The 25079-nt window shown below is 41.2% G+C and overlaps 1 protein-coding gene across 3 annotated transcripts in view; it reads right to left on the bottom strand.

The window, feature by feature from the left end:
- The window catches only part of UBP1 (upstream binding protein 1), a 44991-nt gene extending 31617 nt beyond the window's left edge, over nt 1-13374 (bottom strand). For all 3 annotated transcript variants that reach the window (XR_009758083.1, XM_061586170.1, XM_061586171.1), the window contains exons 1-6: nt 13255-13374; nt 5741-5892; nt 3733-3809; nt 1309-1414; nt 854-960; nt 70-222 (exon numbers count right to left, since the gene is read on the bottom strand). Coding sequence is in view for 2 of the 3 variants with exons in the window: in XM_061586170.1 (XP_061442154.1) it covers nt 70-222; nt 854-960; nt 1309-1414; nt 3733-3809; nt 5741-5892; nt 13255-13367 (708 nt within the window). In the remaining variant the exon portion in view is untranslated. The remainder of the gene's footprint in view (nt 1-69; nt 223-853; nt 961-1308; nt 1415-3732; nt 3810-5740; nt 5893-13254) is intronic.
- Nucleotides 13375-25079: the final 11705 nt, after the last annotated feature.

Genomic DNA, 25079 nt, shown 5'->3' with positions numbered 1-25079 from the left:
GTCAAAAATAAACACTGCAAGCCCCTCTTCTATGCTAATTTCCCACCACTCTTTATTTAAATCTCTTACCTTGAAAACTTTGATTTGACAGCTGGCAGAATGCAGGTGATCAGTGTATTCTCCAGGTTCTGCCTGTTTAAAAGTGTCAACCTGAATCCTAAAAGGAACTCCTTTTTCACCTCCATGTTTACGAGGTGTAAATTCAGTGCTGATACAATGTACCTTTAAGAAAAAGCCACAATGTAGCATTCAATTGTCACTATCACAATTTTCTTGAGATGAAAAGTAAAGAAGTTATAACCTGTTTTATCTCCAAGTGAAGATATGTCTCTATACTTCTCTCTGTCCCAGAGATGTTGACTGAGGGACTACCTCTGAATTAAAGTAGAAATTGTTGCTACTGGCATATAAAGCACTATTCAACTTAAGGAATTCACTGCTACAAAATGTGGCAAGTAATTATCTTTAAAATGTTTTTAAAAGAATTAAAGAAATTCATGGGGGACGAGTCTATCAGGAGCAATTAGCATGCTGAATAAATGGAACCTCCAGGTTTAGGGGCAGCAAATGTCTAACTGCCAAATGAGGGGATGGGGAGAATGAACTGTTGCTATTATGCCTTGTTTTTCACCCTTTTTCTGAACCAGCAGGGCTCTTAGATTCATTTGGGATAGCATTATATTTTGCAAATGTTAGCAATTCTGAGAATTCTTGGATACAATAAAGTGAGAAAGACATATTACATCTAAGAAGAACATAGGAAAGAGTTTCAGCTCTTTCCAAAACTAAAGCCCACAATTTATCTCCCAACACTAAAGAGCACCATCATTTTCCAAGCTAACAATCTTCAAACCTGAATAAAGGCAGATGTTCGTTTTCCAGGATCCCACAGAAATTCAACTGCATTAAGCTGGCTTGGATTGGTCTTTATATCGATTACTCCAACTGACATAGGAATATCTTTGTAAAATAAACACAACTTTTAGGGAAACAACACAATGAAGCTTTCATTTGCACACTTTCAACTTAAATAATGTTCTCTTAGCACATGCAAGAATTTTTATTTAAAGTTCTAAGCCTTTTTTAAAAAAGTCAATCTCTGTGCTTGGTTCTCACCATCTATTACTTATTGTGGCATTGCTATTAACAGGGCATCTCCAAATGAATAAAGAGAATTTCTAATGGCCTTCATGGAAATCTATGCGCTAATGTATTATCTATACCAGATACGATTCAGATTTTACTATAAGGTATGTCAGAACAGTTAACAGCTCTTGATGAAGAAGCTACATGAATTAATACACTTACCTAAATCAAGTAATCTGTCTCCAGGGCGATTCCACTTCCAACCTTCCAGTTGCTGATGCTCAGTGTACTGCAGCCTTCTGTCGTGGAACACAACTCTTATAATACTCTAACAAAAAAGATGAAGTAAAAAAAAATAAGATAAAGATATAGTGTATAGTGAGAAGTGACACACATTTGCCAACTCTATGCCCACGCAAATTCTCTTACTGCAATGTAATTTGACAAACATGAGCTATGCTTCCTTTCGGAGGAATGCAGGAGTATATAAAGCTATGAGCTTCTCTTGGGTGACCTCTAGAGCAACTACAATACCTTAATTTTAGACTAGCTACAAATATTTTGATGATTCTCTCCCTGGTGATGTGAACTCTGTAAGGGTGACACTAAACTTAGAAGAATCTAGAGAAGTAGTATTGGATTCTTTTGAACTCCAAGAGTACCTTACCCCACCAGAGAAAAAGGTGTACTTGGCTCCTAAGAAGAAAGTCTAAACAGGCTGAAGGGGTTGAACAATATAAAAATGGAGGGGGATACACAAGAACTAAAGTGGTACTGACCTGAGAGAGAATAAATGAGTCTGTACAGGTTTTAGAAAACAGAACCAGTTAAAAATTATCTTAATTAGACACTGTAATCTGGATTCAGCAAGATACAATGAAAATCTAATCCAGGGTAGCCAACATGGTACCCTCCAAAGATGACTGGACTACAATTCCCATCATTTCTGACTACTAGCCATGCTGGCAATGGCTGACAGAAGTGGGAGTCCAACAATATCTGGAAGACACTAAGTTGGCTATGCTTGCCTAATCTATTTTAAAACTATGGAAATATCATATCAGTGTGCACAATAATGAAAATGTCACCTATCAGTTACAGGCTCAGTAAATCCATCAGTAAGATCCTCAGTACTTGTACTTTAAATCATAAACTTGTACTTCGTCTTCAAGCAGGTTGCTTGTCTGTGCAAAAATGTGCACTTTGAATAACCCCACAGTTTAAGGTAAAACCCTACCTCATTCTCTTCTCCCCAATATTATTCTCCTTTTCCATTTTCCTTTCACAAACCAAGAAGGAAGGTAAACAACCAGGCTGGAAACATACTTGTATAGCTCAACTAAAATGGGCTCATGTACCCTATGACATTCACTCTAAAGTTATTTTGTCGACTACAGCCCTAACGCTGATTTAGAAGTCTCAGGTAACGTCAGCAGATTGGAGGACTGGGAATCATGAGAGCCAGGAGTTTCCTCACCCACTTGCCAGGCAGCTTAGGGTATGTTTTTCTTCAGGTGATAAACATTCACAGCTGCTATGACTAGAAGAAGCTGTAGGTGCTCAGAAATCCATAATTCAGTCTCTGTATCAGTTTTCCCCTATCCAAGAGGGATTTTAGGCTAATACAGGTAACCAGTAAGAAGTGAAGGTTGTTTGGGTACTGAATAGATAGGTACTCCCCCGCCACATGTCAGACTAGCTCAGAAATAAGCGGAACTATTTCCCCTGAAATGGGAAACAGCTCAGATTTTCTGAGCCAGTCCAAATTGGTGAGCATTACAAGCCCTGAAAGCTCAGATTTTCATTCCAAATACAGAAAACTTTGCCACCATCATAAGTACTAAGCCACCCTGTAAGCAGGTACAAAACCTTTTTTAACGAATCCATCTACCCACATGTACCCAAGTTACACAGCGTATTGTGAACAATGAGACTTATCACAGAAGATTTTTTTCCTTCCCACAGCTGACTAGCTAACAAAAAGGGAATTAATTGTTATGTATGCCTGAAGATTCCTCACAATCAACTCTTCATGCTTTTATACAATGAAAAAACCAAATACACATGAGGTGGTGTAGCAGGGCTAAGGTTAAAGCATGAGCTATATTGAAGTGCTCAGCTAAGACCTCAGCAAAGGATGCCCTCTGCTCCAGTACTCCCCACTACACATATAGATTCAGTAAAAATGGGATCTTACTTTTCATTTACATAAGTATTGAAATAATTTATTTTAAAAACTTGAGTGTATTTAGGATAAGCACAATAAGTACTGAACATTGTTTAACCAATTATATGCAGACTTCAAGTTCCATAACAATTCCACTCAGAAGTGGGCTGCTTTTGACATTACTTGCTCTGCTCAGGTCTTAAGAAGGAAATGTTGGAAATGGAACATGACATGCCCCCTCCATACACACCATTAATTCTTTCTAATGTCTGGTAGCCTAGCTGTATACAGGATTTTGGGATGTTCAGGCCTATCCAGAGCCTTCTATCATTACAAAGGTGTGAGTGAGTGAGTGAGTTGCCCTCTCACCTTGCTGCATTTTTAATAGCCAAAGCAGGGAAATGTTATCATTGGAAGCAGCCCCAACAGTCAGACAGGATCACAAAAAGACAGGATTCAAGACTGAGTCACCAACATACCTTCACCATTTTTCCATTGATCTCTGGCATATCCCCAATTTTCCTATTATCTAACAGCCGGATTTCATAGGACTGACCTTTCAGAGGGGAAAAATATATATATATATATTTATGTAGTACTCCACCCCCTTGGCAAAAATAACACTTTATTGTAATACTTTTAAATACCCTGAAGTGTGACACATTGCATTAAAACAATTTTTAAAACTGTTTTGTTAAAAAAAGGGGGAAAGTGGAATGAGAAAGGAAAAATATGCAGTGGGAAAGCTAGCTGATGGAAAACCTACTCTAGCACAAGGAGAAAAGAAAATTCTCTAGGCCCTTTTGCAAAGGTGGGAAAGAAGGAATAGTTATTAAGATTGGAAGACATCTACTCTATATTAAAAGTTCTGCCATGACAAAGATGTGAACATTTGATCTCCCAACAGCATGTGTGCAGCGTATGTGCATTTATCATACAGAGTCTTGAATATCAGCAGTGCCATCTTAAACTCAGCCTACACTCTTATAGACAGCCAATGTAAAATTCAGGATGGACATCACAATTCTAACAAACCTGTATGCAACCACTGATTTTAAATGTACTGCAAGAGATAGAAAAACAATAATGGAAACCCACCTAAAAGAGGACTGCTAGTTATCAGGCTGAAATCATGCTAGACCAGAGGTACAATTAAATAAACTTCTAAATTACTTTCTTTTTAATGTTTCTCTCACTGATATAACACAAATAAATCTATGAATGTTTATGTGACAATTTGACACTTTTATCAAGCTACCATTAAATTTAGGAGAGTGAACATTGATTCCGATTTGTTAAAATACTTCATTAAAACAAATATCAATACAGCAGTTTTGTGCAACATAAAAAAATAAACATATGGATTAAATCTCATCCTAGACAAAAATCCAAAAGCAAGTATAAATGCAACTATAAGAGCAATGTATCACAATATCTATGAGCAAAGCTGAAGGAATGCATTTTCTTAACATGTCACTTCTATTACGGTGTCGTGTTCTTTTTAACTTGAGAATGTCTCAGAGTAAAGGCATCAGGTAGACCTCAATTAAAGTACACGCTGCAAAACACTGCACATCCAACATGACTAAATGATCCCAAACATTAAAAAAATGTTTAGCATAATAATATATTATGGGGTAACCTTTCATTATAGACTTTTTTTTGCTCAGGCACCAGCAGGTTTTGAGTTGAAAACAATGCATGAATAATGTTAAAGGTCTAAGATCTTTCAAAAATTAACAATGGGATGATTTTAGATCCTACATTCTATCCTAGTATATCCTGTACTACACACTAAATTTAATTAATTATTGTTTTCTGGATTAAAATAGGAGTCATGACAAATACTTTTTTACTATTACTTAATCATGGTCTCTGTGCTCTAATACCAGATTAATAAAGTACTTTCCAAAAGGAGAAAGATTAAACTGTATATGCAATTCTATGTTGAAATAAGAGCCTAGTAAATACAGTCCAATACCTGAATATACCCCACAACACCAAAAACTTTAAATCACATGAGTGCCTCTTCGAGGTCTGAACTACATTTTTCTAGCAATACTATTAACCTTGACTGCAACTGTTACTTATCTACTGCATTTCAAGCCTGGCTCTTTCCTTCTTGAGGAACAAAGAATGCTATCATATGACACCATTCTGTCTTATGTTGGAATTAGCCAACTGCTCATCATGTCACATATGTTCAGCCTTACACAAACACCACGTTTCCTGTGAATTGAAATGTTTGTATTTCAATTTCATAATTTTAAAACCTAATGCATATTCACAGCATTTACTTGTTTTATGCCTGTACATACCAGGACACTAAAATAAGCACAGCTATTTATAATTACCCTTCTCAGAGCAAATATTTTTGTACACCTACTATATAAATTATAATATACGTTTATTTCAGACATTCACAATTTATTAAATGGTAACCATAAACAAGTGTAATAGAAGTCTGTTCAGAGGAACAATGCTAACCTTGATTTAAGTAAGTAAGGGTTTCATCATGCAGTTTGACTGCTGGAGACGTTGCAGTACACATAACATATTGAAATGGTGGATGTTTTGTGTCACTATCAGGTGGAAGGCTAGAGTCTTCTTGCTTGAAAATGGGCAGTGCCAGAACATCACTGAAATGAGAAAAGGCCACAGTGTTAGATCTCAGAAGCCATAGTTCTGTTTATGTTAGCAACACGGCAACTACTCACTGGGAAGGACAGTGGCATACCAGCAGGAAGTAGCAATCCTGTTACCAGGAAAGTGGCAGCCTTGAATACTGTTTTCCTTCTAAATGTATACTGAAACCTCAGCAATATTATTGAACTGAAAAATTTTTATACCACCTTTTTATACCACCTTTACCTTTAATTTCTTTCCCCAAGGCAGCTTACAATTAAAAAAAATGATGAAATACCAAAACAATTAAAAGTTACACAGTATCAAACAAATTAAAAATGCACCAGCAAAAATGAAAGAGGTAGCAAGAAGAAGAAATCATCACATGAAGTCTTATGGAATAAAAAAGCATCCAAAGCGCCTCCAAAACACAAGAGGTGGTGCGTTGGATTTCCTGACAAAGATCCCTAAAAGGTGGTGGTGCCACCACCAATGCAGCTCTGTCCCTCATACCAAGCGTGATCAGTGCTATGTTTTTAGACAATATTCAACAATTACAACCAAACTTCACAGTGAAGAAAAATATTTTGTAAATTACTAGTGATCACCGTAATTGTTTAACTACTTTTTTGTCCCAATGAAAAAAAAGCTATACATTCAGCTCGTTTTAATTTATTCGATTCTTACCAATTCCTCATACACAATGCCATAGTTACCTAATGTTAACACTACAGGAACAGTATAAAAAGTGATGAAATTTTTAAAAAATAAATATTCCCTTGAACTAGTTAGTTACTGTAAACCGCCCAGACAGCTTCGGCTATGGGGCGGTATACAAATACAATAAATAAATAAATAAACAAACAAACAAACTAATTGCTTAAGAGCCCCAGACAACATGGCAAGATGCCATCTTCTTCAAAATCTCTAAGGATTTACTCATTAGCTTTCAATCTTTACTTTGTGGCTAGTCAGCTACTGTTCATTATGTACTAAGTTAGTGATCATAAACATATAGCATTAGTTATCAAAATAAGGCTTTCAACTGAATTCTCCGGATAAATAAACCTATAAAGAACACCTTAAGTAGAATTTACAAATCATGTGCCAACTTCAGAAGCTGTCCTAGAATCAAAATTGTGACTTTAACCTTCAAATAAATTTTAAAAAATCATTATAGCAGAAAGGGCAGACTACAACTGGTAAAATTAAACTGGAAGCAGCAGCAGAATCCTCATTAAATACGTTTTAGATTATTAACAAGACATAATAATAATAAATTTTATTTGTTGGTCGCCTATCTGTCCAGGTTAGTGGACACTCTAGGCGACTAGACTAGACAGTATAACAGATAGCTGGGAACAACACTATGCACCCAATACAGTTTACACAAAACTGCTTTGAATCAAGTGTCCCAAAACACACAATTTATCTAGTATAAAGAAACCTTCAGCCTATTACAATGTAAGCCAACAAGCGTTAACTGATATATTAGCTAGTGATCCCAAGTAAAACCCAAGGTACTGGTAATTCTTGATAAAATCTTAACCGGAATAGAACTGAGTTACCTAAACAGCCACCTTCCTGCTATACACCATCTGTGGTTATCAGAATGTTCTGGCAGGTTATCCTGAAGTACTAACACAGGGGGACAGATTTAGTCACAAACACATGTGTGGTATTTGAACTACCCAGACAGAAGATCCAACTACAGATCATCATCTGATGATTTCCCCATCCCAGACTCACCACTAACCAACTTGCACTTTAAAAACCTGTTCAACAGAAAACAATTCATGAACACCATTGTCAGAGAGAGAAAATAACCACAAAACAAGCTTCTTACTTTAGGCGGGCATTGATAACCCCTAAACTAACAACTTGGTGCCATAACTAAACCTCAAAAAAGAGAATGGACTGAAAGAATGTGGTAGCAGGAGTTATGCTGATGTTGTCTTGTCGAAATCAAAAAGGAATCAACAGCTGTAGTATAGATTCTCTTAGAATTTACTTATTTAAGAATTTTTATCCCACTCTTCAGTGATAAATGGTTCCAGGAGTGACTTACAGATCACTAAAACAAATGGAAAGTCCCTGTCCTCAAGTTTATAATATAAAAAGACAAAAAGAAAAATGGGTTGGAATGGATAAATGAAAAAAGCAAATTCCCATAGACGTTCTTGGGCTGTAACTGAACATGGGAGGGATGAATGTATTAGAGCGACACCAGCATTTCTCCACAGGTGCAGAACCCCTTTCCACCTGTGAAATGGGAAGGTGGGCAAAGTCTACAGAAACCCGCAAAAGTTGGCATTCTGAGGGAAAGGATAAACTAGCCAGGGATCCGTTGGATCCTGAGCCAGCCCCACTGCCATAATGTGATGATATTGACCTGATTCTTGCACCAGCTCCAGACTGGTCCAGCAACTTGCCTTTTCCTCCACGTCCCATGCAAGCAAGCAGGGCTGTGGATATGGTAGTGAGATTGCCACTCCACAGTCATTTGGATTGCAATGCAAGATGCAAGTTCTTCTAATGACCAGCTGGGATCAAAAAATTCAAGAAGAGGCACCAAAAGTTGCTGGTGTCTCTATTCTGCTGCTGAAGGAGTCTCCCATTCCTTCTGTTCTGCAGTCTAATGTAATGGCTGTTGTCACGTGACAGCTGATGGTGGCAGGAGCCTGGTTTTACCAAACCTTGGCCAAAATGAAATTTGAAGCAATTCCATAAAACTAGCAGAATTTCTGAGAGATGCCTTGCACATTCCTATCAGTCTTTTAATCAAAGGAATCTGTACATATTATGAATAGGAATGGAGGGGGAAATTGGCAGTATTCATGTATCACAGAAAACCATATTTAATGGGAGCAACAAACCACCATCTCCTCTTTGTTTCTCACCTAGTGTGAACAACAAACCATGATCCCTGGCTTAGTTATGTCCAAACCAGGGATCATGATTTATTTCACGTCAAACAAACCAGATTTGTTCTTGGCTTACCACTCGTGTTTGGGAGTGAAACAAAGCACAACGATGGTCAAGGTTCATGCTTCATTGCTCCTGGTAGGTGGGAGTGATCTATGTATTCACAGTTAAGCGATTAGCTATGGTTCACTGTGATGTGTGAACTGGGCCAATGTTCAATTCTATGCAACAGCTTCCTGAAAGCACCACTTGAATTTCTTCCTTACACCACACATAACTATTAATGGCACAGCAGCATTGCTAGACAAGAAAATATGTCAGAAGAAGAGATGGGCTTGACGATCTTCTTGCGGGTCTGTGCAACTTACAATTGCCCAGAGACATCCACACCAAGTACACACAAGTCTAACCTTAGGGGAATTTGGATCATTGGATAACCAAGCTAAAATAACTCCTGGGGAATCTCAAACCTTTGAAAATATTCAACACTGAAGGAAATGTGCTCTGAACGCCAACATCTGGAATAAGGGGCAATACGCTAACCGCTAGTAAACCTAAGAGAAACACTCATCTTCTAATGTTAAAGGAATGAACAAAATACTGAGGAATTCCAATACCAGGTGAGATTTTCTTTGGAAATTTTAATCTGAAGATGGAAAAGGAAACAGGAACAACACTTCTCAGGCAAGTTCCACACATTCCTAGATCAATCTGGTTCAGATATAATGCTGAACTATGATTTACGGTTACATGTATGAGCCTCAGGCTCATGTGCTCTCCCCTATTCCAGCCTGGCCATGCAGAGATCAGAAGTTCTCATTTCTGTTTTCAGTTAACTGTGGTTTATTGTTATATCCAAACAATAATGTAGCTTTTTGTCTGAAAGAAGCCACTCTCTTTGTAGGATAAACTCCACAATCTTCCAAACTAACCTGCCAACTTTATGTGGGAAAGTAACTGACATCTGATAACTGTTCCCTTTTAAATGGATTGGGTGCTCTTTCAAGAATATTTGGGTGCCAACTCATTGTTATTTATGCGTTATTACTTTTGCATTGTTTTTATTATGCAACTGTTCTGATCTGCTTCAGGTTTATGCAAAGGCAAGATATACATTCCTAAAACAAATACAATAGCTTGCCTCTCAGACACACAGAGTTTTGAAAATCTAGTAGGTAAACCATCTTTTACTGTTAACTAGCATTTATTCTTGTTAAGCCACTCTTTGGTTTTGAATATCTTGCTTTTATATGTGACAGAACTACAATACCAGCACAACTACATGGTGTGGATAGAGTGACAGGCCATATCCTAAGCATTCACTGATGTGACATGTTCTAGGATCAGATTTCAAAACTTTGTAACTCTGAATGTCATTAGCTTAACATCCTGTCTAAGTACTGCATTATATTGCATATATATTGTTTATAGACTTTGCAACAATATAAATGCTACCAAAACACATGCAGTTACCCTGACACATTAATATAAACCAATATATTGCTAAATTCAGAGAGGCCTAGTTTGCACATAACACTAAAAGATTGTTTATTAAATCCTGCTCAGCAGCTTAACTATGGTTTATTTACTGTCCACAAACCATAACTTGAAACCATGGTCTGTCGTTGGCTTACAGACCTAGGTTTGCTCAAACTATGGATTGGTTTTGCATGTGAATCAAACAGCCTTTCTAAACCATGATTTCTTTGGCCACCCCAGCTTGAACACTGGCCAACTTATAAAGGCACAAGGCAAAGCAGGTGGAAAACAAATCAAACTTTGATGAAACAAATCATTATTTGTTAGATCTTCTGTGGGGAAACTTGTACTTTGTTAAACAAGCCATGGTTTGTGTTATGTGCAAACCAAGCTACTATTTTTTTATCTGCAAGATGATTCCTGGAATGACTGTCTGGATGAGCTCACATTAAAGTGTGAACAGATTAATCTGCTCTTTGATTACTTCATCAGAAAAGGCCAAATTCCTAGAAAGTTGTGGTTTACAGACTAGGTTAATCACAGTAGGCCTTGACATACTGAAACCCTTGAGAACTAAAGATAAGGAAATAGTGGCTACATTTACATGAAATTCCAATGACATTTATGGAAACAGTTTCTAAAATATTTAGGATGCAGTTATGATATAAAAAGAATGTATGTGCTGAACAGTATGTCATGAAGTCCACAACTACTCTGGTGGGCACCTCCTTAACCCAAAGTGAAAGAACAAGCAGAAACCAATAGCTGACTGCTGTGCTTCAAAGACATCAAACCATGTGCTACTTCTGAAGGTCAACTTGACATCAACAGTAAGATTCCAACCCTTTCTGAATTGAGAGAGGGTTGGCAGCAACCAGAGCTATGGGTCCAAATGTGTGCATCCCTGAGCATGGCGAAAGATTGAGGGTGAGGCAGAGGACTTGTCAGTGGCAAACAGGTTAAAAAATTATTATGAGCAAGTATAATAAACCAGTGTCTGGACACCACAGTAGGGAAGATGAAGGCCAATAAGTTGAATCCTAATAAGGTACTGTGGATAGGCAATTTTATTGTTCCAGAACTGAGACGCTTCCATTTCTGGATGGTATTCCATGCCCTCTGAAACAGTACGTGTGTAGCCTGGGGTGCTTCAAGAGCCATCACTGCTGATGGTGGTGCAAGTAGTCTCTATGGCAAGGAGCACCTTTTACCAACTTCAGCTGGTACACCAACTACAGCCATTCCTGGACAGTGATAGCTTGGCCACAGTGATCCATGGCATGGTAACCTCAACATTGGTTTATTTCAACGTGATCTATGAGGAGCCACCCTCAAGGATGGCCCAGAACTGTAGCTAGTGCAGACTTTTGCAGCTAGGCAGAATTTGGGAATGCATTACACTAATTCTGAAGGAGTTCTACCGGTTGCCTAAAAGCTATCACACCAAGTTCAAGGTGCTTGTGTTCATGTAGAAAGCATTATACTGCTCAGTACGTAGTATCCAATACAATGCCTTCTCCCATATGTACCTGCCTACACACTGAAATCTGGTGGGGACTAACTCAATATAGTCCCCGCCAACTATGGAACTTCCTTCCCTTCTAGCTAAGGTCTGCAGAGACCCTTATTAGCTTTCACTATCAGTTAAAAACTTACTTTTCTCCAGGCCTTTAGCTGATTTTTTTCATTAACAACAGCAACAATAAATGGCAGCAAAGAATTCTGTCGACAACATCTGCCCAGTTAAGGAAACAAGGCAGGGCCTCCACCCCTCCCTGCACTGGTGCGGAATACCTACTCCACAGGTAGCCAAATAAACCAGTATTACTAAGCTGACATCTATTTCAAATGGTTCATTTAAAATGAATGTCAGCTAGTAACTTGGGCTAATTTGGCTACTGGTGGGATGAGAATGGGGTCATAGTGCAATAGTTCGAGTTAAGCATTCATTATTATATTTATGTTCCTTCTTTTCCCCAAGGAGCTCAAGGTGACATATATCTTCCATCCTCATTTTATTCTCACAACAATCTGTCAAGGAGGTTAGGCTGAGATACAGTGATTAGTCCAAGGTCACCCAGCGAGCTTCACAGCTGAATGAAGATTTGAATCCTGGTCTCCCCAGTTCTAATCCAACACTCTAACCGCTACACCACATTGTCTTTATGTTGTCTTGTTCTTTATGTCCACCCCATGTCTAGAACAAACTGACAAGCTTGCAGGACTTACTTCAGAGTCCTTTCTTCTATTTACAATAAAAACATACAGATCGTTACGCTTAACGTGCATTTAAAAAGTAAGGAAACACTCTTGGAATCATGCACGCCTGAAAAAGAACAAAGACACATCTAATCTACATTTAACAATATATTTAAGCATGAAACAACTTCTGGAAAAAAAAAAGGACCCAAAACTGGTCTTCTAAAAATTTGTACCTGCCACACAGCATCATGCACTTCTTGGTCCTGGCTTTAGTGCAAAACTGAAATGTTAGCAGCACCGTCTGAAGAAGCATGACATAGGGTTCTTTTACTAACACCACCCCTTCTGTCTGAACTACTTTATCTTGGCATAGGCTGCGATTCCTCCCCTCTTCTACAGAAACAGGCAAGGGATCAGACTGCTTTCAGCAAGGCGCACCTGCTCACACATGCCCAAAGTTACCCTTCTGACCACACTAGGCATAATTGGCTCCTTAGACATAGCAGAAGAAGAAACGACCTACTACCCTATCACTTCTTTCTGAAAGCAGGGTCAGGCGATCATAACTTCCACGATACAAGCCAGTTAAGCGGCTCCCTATGTCAGCGGGGGGGGGGAGCGGCTTCTCCGCTGAAACAGCGCCGAGGGCAAAAGGGAAGACGCACCCTGCGTGGCTTAAGTTCTCTCCCCAGCATATGGCCAGAGGAAAGCCTTCCCTTACTCGGTTCTCCCCTTTTCCCTCCCGAGAGGCCCCTACTGCTTCGACTCACCTCATGCTATAAGCGCCGGCGCCCAGCTCTTGCCCGATGCCGGAGAGGCTGGCGTCGAAGTCGTGCGCAAGCCCGGACTCGATCACTTCGTCCATCTTCAGCACCCACGCCATCTTCCACAGCGGTCTCAAAAGGAAGGAGACCGGCAGCAGCAGGGAAGGAAAAAAGCCCTCCTCCTCCACCCCTTGCAAGTGGGGCCACCGAGCCTGGCCGGGCTGGGGAGGAGGAGGAGGAAGAAGGGGGGGAGGAAGAGGATTTAACGGAAACACAGAGGGGAGAAGGGGGTACGTCAGCCTCGGGGGAGCCCTTTCCCCTCAAAGGAAACGGGACTCGCATGAAGCAGCACCACCACGGCGGGAGCCGCACTCAGCAACATCCTGTGCTCTCCCCAGCTGCTCCCGCCCCCACTCTACCAGGGTCCCGCTCCCGCCCCCTTCACTTCCACTCAAGTCACCAGCCACCTCTCAAACCCGGCCCTGAGGCGCCGTCGGTCAAACGCATCAGCGCCGCCCTCAGCTGCTGCAGCAGCGCGGAGACCCGCCCGCTGCTGCCGCCGCCGCCGCCGCGCGTGCCCCGCCTAGTAAGCCCCAACGGCTTCTCCAGCAGTCGGAGTTGTTCCGGCGTCTCCTCCTCCTTCCTGATGTGCGGCGGCGGCGGCAGCAGCAACGGCAAGAGTGGAGCCTGCGCTAACATGGCGGTCGCATCCTCCTCATCCAGTCTTTCCTCTCCATTTCTGTTGGTGGAGGCGGTGCGGGCGGTGATTGCTCGAAACCTTTTTTGACAGGCAGCGTGGGCTGACTATTCAGAGGCTGGAGGGGCTTTTTATTTTAAGCCAATCAAACAAGGTTCCCTTCCTTTTCTCCTCTCACGCTCGCGTTCCCTTTTCGCTCGAGCTTTAAAGGAGGCCGGTCTGACTACAAGACCCAGAATACAATGCGAGACGTCTGGATAGGTACAGACGGCTCTTACAGCACAGATGATATTATGTAACACACCGTACAAAAATTTTACGGCTCTTATTTGTCCCACAGTTGCAGCCAAGTATCCTAAACCTCCCAGCGACTGCCACGGTGGCTCATTATTCAGATCCGTTAAACGAATTAAACGTACATTTTTAAAACGTTTCGTTATCGTTATGGAAGTCCGTGACGTTCATTATAGGATGGTGTGGCATTAAAGACAATCCAATTCAAATGGCAATACTTTAATATTAAATTGCCAATGCATTCAATTTATATTAACAATAAAATACTTCAAAATTAACAGCCTATTAAATGATTAGATGTTTTTAAAAATTGACCACAATCTTATTCATTCATTCATTCATTCTTTATAGCTTGCCCAGTATCAAATTGATCCAAGGGGAGGCACAAGAATCCATTTCAAATCCATTTATATCTTTAATAATAAAGTATCAGATACAACAATGAACAAAAGCCAACAATCTTAAACAGAGCAGCAAACTTCTATATTATTATATTTTTATTAGATTTATTAGTTACTTGATACCCAAAGGTCCCCAAGCAATTTACACATTGTTAAAACAAAACATAACACTATAAAAACATAACAATAAACAACAACAAAACAATAGCAATAGTACCCCCACACAGCCATAGGATGGTTTGGCAGCATATTAAAACATCATCTCAGTCTAGCAAATGCCTGGGAGAAAATATACGTTTTACTTGGCGCCAAAAAGATGACAATGAAGGCCCCAGGTGGACCTCACTGAGAGCATATTCCACAGATGGTGAGCCACAAATGACAAGGCACTCTGAGTCCCTTGTCATCATCTTTTGAGCCTCCCTCAGAGTGGGGACCTGGAGAAGGGCCTCAGAGGAAGATCTAAGGGTCCAGGTAGGTTCATATTGGAAGAGGCGTTCCAGAAGATATTGGGGTCCTGAGCTCCAATTTAAAATGTCTTACATCAGCATGCAAAGAAAATAGGCAGAGATGTCTCAGATGAGTTTTATTTCTTCTGTTACCAGTTGCCAACTAACAAATTAATAAAGCTAATAGAGAAGATACATATGATGTAAGTAAGAAAATCCCCTGGTATATCTAGGAAGAATTACTCCAGTTTCTCTAATAATCTTTCAGTTCCTCTTTAAAAGACCCAAGCTCTTAAAAAACAAAGAGAGATGTCAACTATTGCTTCCCTATGTCATTTTCAATGCATACATATTTATCAGAAGTACCACTATGTTCAATAGGGCTTACTCCCATACAATAGCTGCCTTAGGAACACAGGATAATGCATTATACCATATCGGAACACTAGTCCATCTAGCGCAGTATTGCCTAATTCAGCAGTGGGTAACCTCCAACACATTGGGGTAATTAGGCCTGCCAGTCCATTTAGCTTGTAAGGCCATTTTGGCCAAGCCTTATCCATATACCTTACACTTGACATCATATATGATGTGAGGTAGGTAAAGGCATACCTGGGCCAAAACAGGGTTTGCAAGTATCTGTGAAGCCTTGTTGTAGAGTGCTTTCAAAGCACTGTGCAAGAGGTTTTGCAAGTCCTGACAATCAGCTGATTGTCGGGGCTGGCATAGAACCAGGAGGGGTGTTTTCAAGCACCAACAATCAGTTGATCATAGTGGCTTATGCCTGTATAGTTTAATTTCAAACTATGCTGGTGAAAATGAATCACCTGGCATCTTTGTAACATCAGCTGATTGACTGATGGGTCATGCCACCCACTTTTCAAACTTGGCAGTGACTTTCTAGGACTGCATACAGGTGTCCCAGTTTTATCTGTAGATACCAGGGATTGAATGTGGTTCTTCTACAAACAAAGCAGATGCTGCAGCCCTTCCTTTAAAAGAGCTTTGAAAAACTGAATGACTCTGTTGTGACACTCTTCTGTCAGCTTCCTAGTCCACAGTGCTTCAGTAGATCGACATGCACTAAAAACAAAAGAGTACACAGAAGTGATGTGTATGTGTACCCAAGTTGAGAAAATTTAGCAAAACACACAATCAAAACTTCTGCTGACTGCCAAATGAACACCACACACAGCTTTTCAATCTGTCCCATTAGCATCCATATTTTGATGTTACTAGAGCACTTTTAAAGACCCAAACAGAATTGACAGGCAAGATGAAACCAGATGAATTATCATTTCCGCAAGACCCAAACAGAACCTGTGAGCTCAATCATAGATCTATTTTGGTTTTTTAAATGTCAGGGTTCAATTCTGGAAAGCACACACAGAATGCCTTTCCATCCCGACTTTCCACAAAGCTGCGGTATATAAAAGCAATAACTTCTGCCTAGAAAATTGACAGTTGAGATTAAGGGATTTTCACTTCAGTTTACCTTGTTGCCAGGATGGAGCTGATTTGTGAAGCCTGGAAGGAGGGTGCTAAATGGGCAAAATCTTCTCACAGTTGTGCACTCTCTTGATTGGCTGGGATGGGAAATGAGGGGAAACACATTCTACATAAGAAGAGCCTACTGGATCAGGCCAACAATCCATCTAGGCTAGCATACTGTTTTCACAGTGACCAACCAGATGCCTATTGCAAGAGCATTCTTTCTTCCTAAAGTTTCTAGCACCTGGTATTCAGAAATGTACGTTCTCCAACCATGGATGCAGAGCATAGCCATCATCGCCAAAAGCTGCTGATAGCCTTGTCCTCCTTAGCTTGCAGTGTTTTTGTTTTTAATCATCAAGTTGCACATGCCAGCCTGTGATGGTTGGGAAGTGGTGTATTGAGGGAGCTGTGCAGGCCTTCTCTCCTTTCTGGGTGGGTCAGGCCATGAGACTTCTTGACTTTGTGTCATAGTGTGGAGCTCTCCCACAGCAATGTGGCTGGTCAGGCTTTGCAGCACTCTGATGTCAGTTTGGAGGTCTGAATTTTTGTCTGCCTGTCTTTGGTTGTCCATCATGGATCAGAGAGGGAGGGATCAAATCATTTAACTTTTTAGGGCCCTTACTGAGCACCTTTGTTCGCTGATGACTATTGCAGGCTCATCTGAGAGCAAGGGTATCTGATGATGGCCCCCTCTTTTGGCATGATTTGAGTTTTCCTTTGACCCAGTTTTAGTTTGTGATGATTTTTAGAAGGGGTGGCAGTTTGGAGTTTGCTCAGACACTTTTTGCATTGGGGCAACCATGACTGTGGCTGAGTTGGGTCTCAGTTGGGAAGATGTCATGATGGCTGGCAGGTGGCGCTCATATGACAGATCTGAGAGCTATGTTAGGCCCAGGGGATGGCACAGTATTTCTAGTGAAATATAATTTTAGTTAGATCTTTCCCCCCCTTTGCTTTCAGCTCTCCTCTCCTGGATAAGTGGGTAATAGGGCACAGTCCTGTGTATTGGACACAGTCTTGTGTGCTGAGCAGTAAAATGTGTTGCTGAAGCAGGTCCCAGATTCCCTTAGAACCTTGGCAAAGTGGTTCATATAAAATGATTTACAGGGAGATGGAATACAGGGTGTTGGTTCCCTCTTTGATGGAGCAGTCTAGATCTGATGTCCCTCTGCGTATCCACCTGGTGGGAAATGTTGTGGTTAAGGACATAAATAATCTCTATGATTATTGGGGATTTCACTGAAATCCTCAGGATTTCCCCTCCAAATGTGGGTGGTCTGGGTGGGGATGTTGCCCAGACAGGTATGGAGGAGGACAAGGAATCCCAAGGCTATTCAGCTGGTGCACTGGAAGGCAAATGCAAAGTTAGTCAGGGCAGTTTGTTGGTGAGGTGGTATCTCATCAATCCTAGGGATCACCCAGGACAAGCTCAAATTTTATTGGAATTGAGGATGGCATCCATCTACCTGCAATGGGTGCAATCTCTCTATAAAAACCTTACACACATCTCTGTGTGTCCAACTTGATGACCTAAAAGGTATGCTGCAGGATTTGGTCCCCCCCCCAGTTATTTGAGTGAGGTTGTTTCCTACTTTGGGGAGTTGAACTGTTGAGCACCTGGGCCCTCTCTCAGAAGGTTGAGGGAAAGGGATAAGCAAAGCTGTCCCCTTCAGTGGCTGGTGGAGAAAGAGCCAAGGAGAAGTAGAAAGTAGGGGGCTATCAGCTACAGCAGGAAGGAGAAATTAGGATAGCTTGCTGAGTTGTCATTGCCTTGAGATTTCAGGGACAGCATTGGCTGAATGGTATGACTGGGCAGCAGCTGGATGGATGGCATTTCCTTTCAAGCAAAATTGGCAGATTTGCCAAACAGGTTCAGCTCAGCTCTGTGCTAGCCCCTGGGGGCCAGTCAGCAGGACAGCCAGGCCTTAGGTCATAGGGACAAGATTGGCTCTCTTCCATTCCTGGCCTGATTTGGTTATTAATACAGATCTAATACAGAGAACTCAATAACTTGCTAAAAGTGCAAATAATGTTGTGGCCTATTCCAGTCCAGCCAATGCTTCTGTCTCTTCATTGCACTTGCAGCATTTATTTTTTGTTCTCATTACCAAAGAGGCAGGCTGCTGTTCAGATTAGAAAGTGGTTTACCTCTCTGGCAACATAATTTACTAGGGGGGGAAACAGTAACTAAACCTCTGTCTCACATGATCTTCCCAAACAAGCACGTTGCCCTTCTTTGGATCCCAACCTCAACAGAGCTGTTTTCTGCATCACAGCTACACCTAGCATTCATGCAGTAAAAAAGTTTTTGTGTAGTCGTCAGATATTTCAAATGTTGTTTTTCCCTCACTCACACACACTATGAACTCTCCAACATATAAAGAACATTTCTTAGAGAAGAATCCTACCCACCATTTCATTGTTCTCTTGTTCAGTGTTCTCTTACTGATATTATTTGGGCATTCAGTTCATTTTTGAAAGTCTTGCTCAGCCTGACATCAGGTTTGCCCGAAGCTAATTTCCTTGCTATTACTCCATCAGTTTTCATGCCATGGATTATGGAAATGATCTTCTTGCTCTGAGATGCTGCCTAGCAAAATCTTATTAGTATCTTCCCTAACAACTCTCAAGGCACCAACGCAAGCCCAGTCTGGTACTGCAGCTTACTCTGGACAAAACACCCATCAAATGAAAGCAGAGGAAAGCAGGGTTTGTTCTCCTTTCACAATGGGTGTGAAAGCATTTAACATCACAGAACAGATGTGTGTGTCTACAACTGCCCTTTAATACAAGTCTTAAAAACTAATATGATACAGCTGCATTTTTAAACATTTTAAATGCTCTCTAAGAACTGCTGGCAGATTCTTTTCGCCACTCTTGCGCATACTTTGCATAAATCAGAAGAGAAAGGTGGTCAACCGGTGCTTTACATGGACCACTTCAGATTGCAGGTAGGATACTGTGTGGTTAAAAAACAGGAAACCCCTATTCCCCTTATAGAGCTACAAATTTTCAGAGTTCTCTAGAAGAGGGACTGATTGTTCAACCACTCTGCAAATTGTAGCTCCGAGGGCAATAGGAATCTCTTAACAACTCCCAGCACCCTTCACAAACTATACTTCCCAGGATTCTTTGGGAGAAGCCATGACTGTTTAAAGTGGAACAATAGTTTAAATGTATGATATGAATGTGCCTCCCCCACAATTCAAAAACAGTTTGACCACCTCATCTGCTCTGTCTGAGAGAATTAGGCTACAGTTCTTATTGCTCAAGAAATTGACCACATTTCCTTCCTATGAGACAGCAGACAGGTTGTTGAGTGGTGTGGATCAGTATTTGGATGATCCTAGGCCAGTGGGGTGGGGTGGACTGAGGGAGAGAGACCAGCTCTTTAGGCCAATTGTAATCTTAGGGTTCAATGCAGGCGCTTGCAATACAACTTTACTCATTGCCATTTAATTGTTTTAAAATATATCTGTCAGGCTTCCATGGGCAGGGGTACATCAAAAGGTCTCATGTCTATTCCACACCCCTTTCCTTTGCACAAATGGCCACAACGACAGGGATGTTCAAGTGCACAGCTTTTATGAAGGATTAGGTGTTCCAGCACACACCAATAGCTGTCCTCAGCAATGCCAGAGCTACCTCTCCCTGGGCATTAAGGCAGCCCCCCTGAATTAGGATTTTAGAACAGCCCCCCCCCCAATATCAGCCAGTGGTTATACTCAAGAGCACTTTGGCATCCAGTAAATAAAGTCCAACAGTTCCTTCTCTGGCAGCTTTACCTCTGGCTTCCCTGGTGCTGGCATGCAAAAGGAAAAAGCCTCTTGCTCTTCCCTTCCAGGCTGGTCCCACCACCCTGGGGTTGAGACAGAGGAGTCCATTGAATGAGGCCCAGTGCTTACCCCCTTCAGGGACTTTGAGGATCTCCCTTCTTCAAGCCCGGCCTACAGCCCACTAGGCCTCCAAGTGCCTCCAGCCTCCTTCCACTCAGCTTCCCAGCCTGGGGTGCAGTCAAGTGCAGTCAGCAGCCTTACTCCTCTCCCTGTTGACAGCCGGTCACATTAGCCTTCTCCAAGCAGTTTTGCTCAGCTTGCCTGTTGCTCAGCTGGGACACTTGCCAGCCCCCCCCTCTTTCCTCCTGAGTCCTGAAGCTTCAAGGCCAACAGCTGTGTCTTACCTGCCTTATCAGGCCACTCCATGGGGAAGAGAGCTGCTTGTCTTGTCTATGGTCAAGTTGAGCCTACGTCTAAGCAGATGGAAACACAGGATGCAGCAGGGCAGTCCCCAATGGTCACAGTATTCTTCCCCAAAACAAAAAGACTCAGATTGACAGAAGCAGGGAGAACGGAAAGCCCAAGTACATTGCTGACACTCTTCTTTCCCTCAAATGGTGCGGCACACAAGCTCCTAACACAGAGACACCTTGTAGATCTCTCCGCAGGGGAAGATGCCATACTTTGGAGAACACAGGGAAGCATGGAGAACATGTATGTTTCCAGGGGAGGGGAGGATACCAGCACTGGCTGTGCTAGGATACCTTCCAGTATTTCACAGATGAAAATAGGAAATACAAGTCTTATGGACTTGTAACCTGGCACACATTCTCAAGCCAACAACCATACCATTGGCAGAGCTCCCCCTCCCTGAACTGCATGTTTAGCAAAGGCTCTTCCCTTCCTGCTGCACACTACACTGTATTCATTTTACTCTGCAACAGCATGTACTGCTATGATTACCAAAGCTTTTAAGAAGCTAACCTCAATAGTTGTATTGTTAAACTAAAGAATATTTAATAGTCATGAGTGGATAGAAGAAACACAGTGCACCAGCACTGTGCATCCAAAATGGCAACCTGCAACAAAATGTTGCAGTGCATCCTCACCCTGAATGGGAAAGCTCCTATTTACAGTTCCAGCCAATCAGCCAGGCCCTCTTCTCTGACACTATAAGCTGTAAAGGACTCAAGGAGGCCAATCCAACCCCTTTCTATTTCCAATTGACACACAACATTGTATAGCTTCTGGAGGCCACTGAACATGTTCATTAGGCAGTTTCTTAGTGGGTTTTCTTTGCTGCCCCCCCAAATATATATTTCTGTGTACTTCAGGGTTTCCCCAATAATATTGATACTTATCTCTCAGTGACCCCATTTTGGCTCCATTTCTGTTGACAATCATCTGAATTCACTATGAAAGATGTGCATGTGTTGACGTGCATGTGCATTAGAATCAAGGTGCATCCACCCCCAGCTTCTAGTGGCTTGAAGGCTGATGCTAAAACCCAAAAGAGCTGATGCAAGAGGCTGCAAGATTAACTGCAGCCTCTCTCTGGAGTCAGGGTCCGACAGGGGTCCCAATCCTTGCAGCATTTACCAGGAGCTTCAGCTGTCTCAGGAGACAGCAACCCCAAGGAGTGAGCAAGCAAGCACCCAGATGTTCAGGTACTCACTCCCAAGGCAGGTCTTCTCCAGTCCCCCAGTGCTGCAGCTGTCCCAGCAAAGATGCTTGTAATATGTGTGGTATACGAAATGCATTCCAGGTATCTGTATTTTAAAATGAACTACCTTGTATATGAAACTTATTTGAAAATACAAGGTAGACGGACTGATGAATTGCTGAGCTGACTCATCTTTTTCCCAAGTAGTCGTTGAGGTTTCATGTTTGGATCTTTCTCTCCCAAATGTTGGAACTGTGATGTTAACTCATTATATATAATCTTGATTCTTCTGCCAGCCCAGAACTTCTTCAAACTTTAATTGCTTTAAATAGGGGAAAGGCTGTAAACTCAGTGGTGGAGCACCTGCTTTGCATGTAGAAGGCCCCAGCATCTCCAGAGAGGGCTGGGAATGTCCCGTCTGAAACCCTGGAAAGCTGCAGCCTGTGTAGACAATATTAAGCTAGATGGACCCATGGTATGACTTGATATAAGGTAGCTTCCTACTTTCCTAAATCTACCTGATGTTAAGATATAACTTTGATTAAAACAATAGAAGTCTTAATGTTGTGTGGATGCTTTATAATTGCTCTGTTAGGCTACATACCAGCTTCACTCAGTAAAGGAGTACTTCTAAATACTTAACAGTTTTCTCTCCCCATCATAGTCATATTGTTACCAACAGTCCTGTGCTGTGATATCTTATTTTCCATATTGTTCTCACACAAACGGAGATATAGTTTCATATTGAAAAAGAGTTCTAATTCCTTTCTTAAAATACAGTATGCCATAATACAGAGTCCAAACTTCTATTTTGCATATAATTCTAGATCAGTGAAGGTAGTAGATTTGTTCCTCTAAGCCACTTTACTGAGCATGGCAACAGGAGATTAAATTCTATAGTATTCAGTAACCAACTGATAAGGCATATTCTTCCTCATTCCCCACATTTTCAGCTATTTCTGATCATTTGACAACATGGTAGGTAGCTCTACTTAGTCTTTAGTCCTATAAAGAAGCTGTTTGTGTGGCCGGGAGAAAATGATCAAGTCTAATATTTCTCCTAAAAAGAGAGCGAGCGAGCGTGTGTGCGTGTGCAGGCTATATCCAATGCAAGAAATCTAAAGCTGGCATACTAATCCTTACCCCTAAAGTTGCTAGAGGATCTCTTGGATACCAGTCTACAAAATCGTCTTATTTAAAAACCTGCTGGTTGTCCAGGGCTAACAGGAGGAAATGGGTTTCTAATCAGTACTCCCTTCTTCCACAGTTCATCTGGATCAGTGTAATAGGCAGCGAATTCTAACAGTTGGCTGATCTACCTGCAGTCTTCTAAGGCACAGGATCTTGGCCCATGTTTATTTTTAACATGATTTAATGACTCCTCTATTTTTATTGTTGGTTGCTGCTTTTGTCTTAGGAGTGAATTCTGCTTTTCACAAGGCACAGATTGCCCTAGCAATATTTTGCCTTGACGTCTGGATGGTGCCAATTAGGGACAAAGAGAACTACCTAGACTTCTACAGAACAGTCTATTTGAATTTGGGGGTGCAAATGCATACATATTCCAAAGGAGGGCTCTGGTAGTTTCAGGTCAAAATGGAGGTAGATATTGGAGTTCATAACTTTCTTTATTGTGCCAGGTCATATTAAGTCCACCCCCAAGAGCTCAAGGCTGTAGTCCATGCACTTGTCAGGAGTGTGCTATGGCCTATAAGCCTTTGGCTGTTGCATTCTGCGTGGTATAGATCGTACTCTGTGAAGGAAATGTCTGATTTTATCAAGGTTTGTATTACACAGGTACATGGATTTAGTTTTTCAGTTTCCCTTCATCTGGTTAGGGAGATATGAAAGAGCTGTCTGAGTGCAAGCTTAAAATGGCTAGATGTACATGCTGGCTTCCTAGTATCAACATCTCTGCCACTAACAAGAACTGGTGGGCTGCTCTAATTCTTATGGCTATTTGTCTAAATGAGAGTCTTTTGGAAAAGAAATTCACAGGCAAACAGTTTCTGTTCTTCTACAATGCAGAAATGATTTATCTTCTTGAAATTCAAGTTAATTTATATTAAAGCTAAAGCAATTGTGTATCTCATGACAACATTGGTGAAGCCAGTATGTATTTTGTTATGAAATATGTAACAATTGCACACTCTTGGTAATAAAGTACACACATCTTCCATTTGAAATCATTACATACACTTTGATAACCAGATCCTCGCATTTAATCTGCCATAGGACAAGTTTACACTTTAGGAGATCTGAAGAGCTTGCATTTTGGAATTTATACCCCCCCTCATACTTTTAAGGGTCAGGTTGACAATGAAAGGTTTGCATTTTTTAAAAAATGAAAAGAAAGCCTGAAGCAAGAGCTTTTAAGAGAGTAACACAGCCAGATTTGAAATGAGAGATAAAGTTGAAAGGTACATGAATTAACAGGTGCAATGGGATAAATGAAGAGGAGATATAAAGGGTAAGGCTGCAATCCTAATCCCACTTACATAGGAGCAAGACCCACTGGATTCAGTAGGACTTACTTCTGAGTAGACATGGTTAGGATTGCCTGGAAAGCAAGGGTATAAGAAAATTAAAGAAAATACTTGAAGAGGATTAAATCAACTCTGTCATATTGATAGTCTTTGGTGAAAAGGAGACTTGAACCACCAGGAAACACAAAACCCAGTTCTGCATTTTAAATGTAAAAATCCCAATCAGATGAATCTGAAATATAAAAAGACATAACATTACTTTCTGCTAGTCTATGGAATGTTGAAGAACTAGGTTTACTAGTGTAATGCCTGTGAGCACAGTGGTGCCCCTGAGAACTTCCCTGGTGCCTGTGAAGTGTATGAACCTTGCCCCCCCCCCGGTTTCCACTGTCATAAGGTAGTTCCTCCTTGAAAAGTACATAGAATTGAAGGAGGAAGTTGGAAGAGTGAAGCTCCTTCCCCACCCTCTTTTACCTCTCTGTGTTTTTCAAGGCTCAATTTGGCACAGGAGCAGCTTAAAAACACCCACAATGACTGAGAGGGTAAGAAAAATGGGGAGAGAATAGGACAG

Source organism: Rhineura floridana, chromosome 10, assembly GCF_030035675.1.
Source record: "Rhineura floridana isolate rRhiFlo1 chromosome 10, rRhiFlo1.hap2, whole genome shotgun sequence".
In the NCBI taxonomy this organism is placed as follows: domain Eukaryota; kingdom Metazoa; phylum Chordata; class Lepidosauria; order Squamata; family Rhineuridae; genus Rhineura; species Rhineura floridana.
Note: the sequence above shows the minus strand (reverse complement) of the source record. Positions and strands in the feature narration are given on the sequence as shown.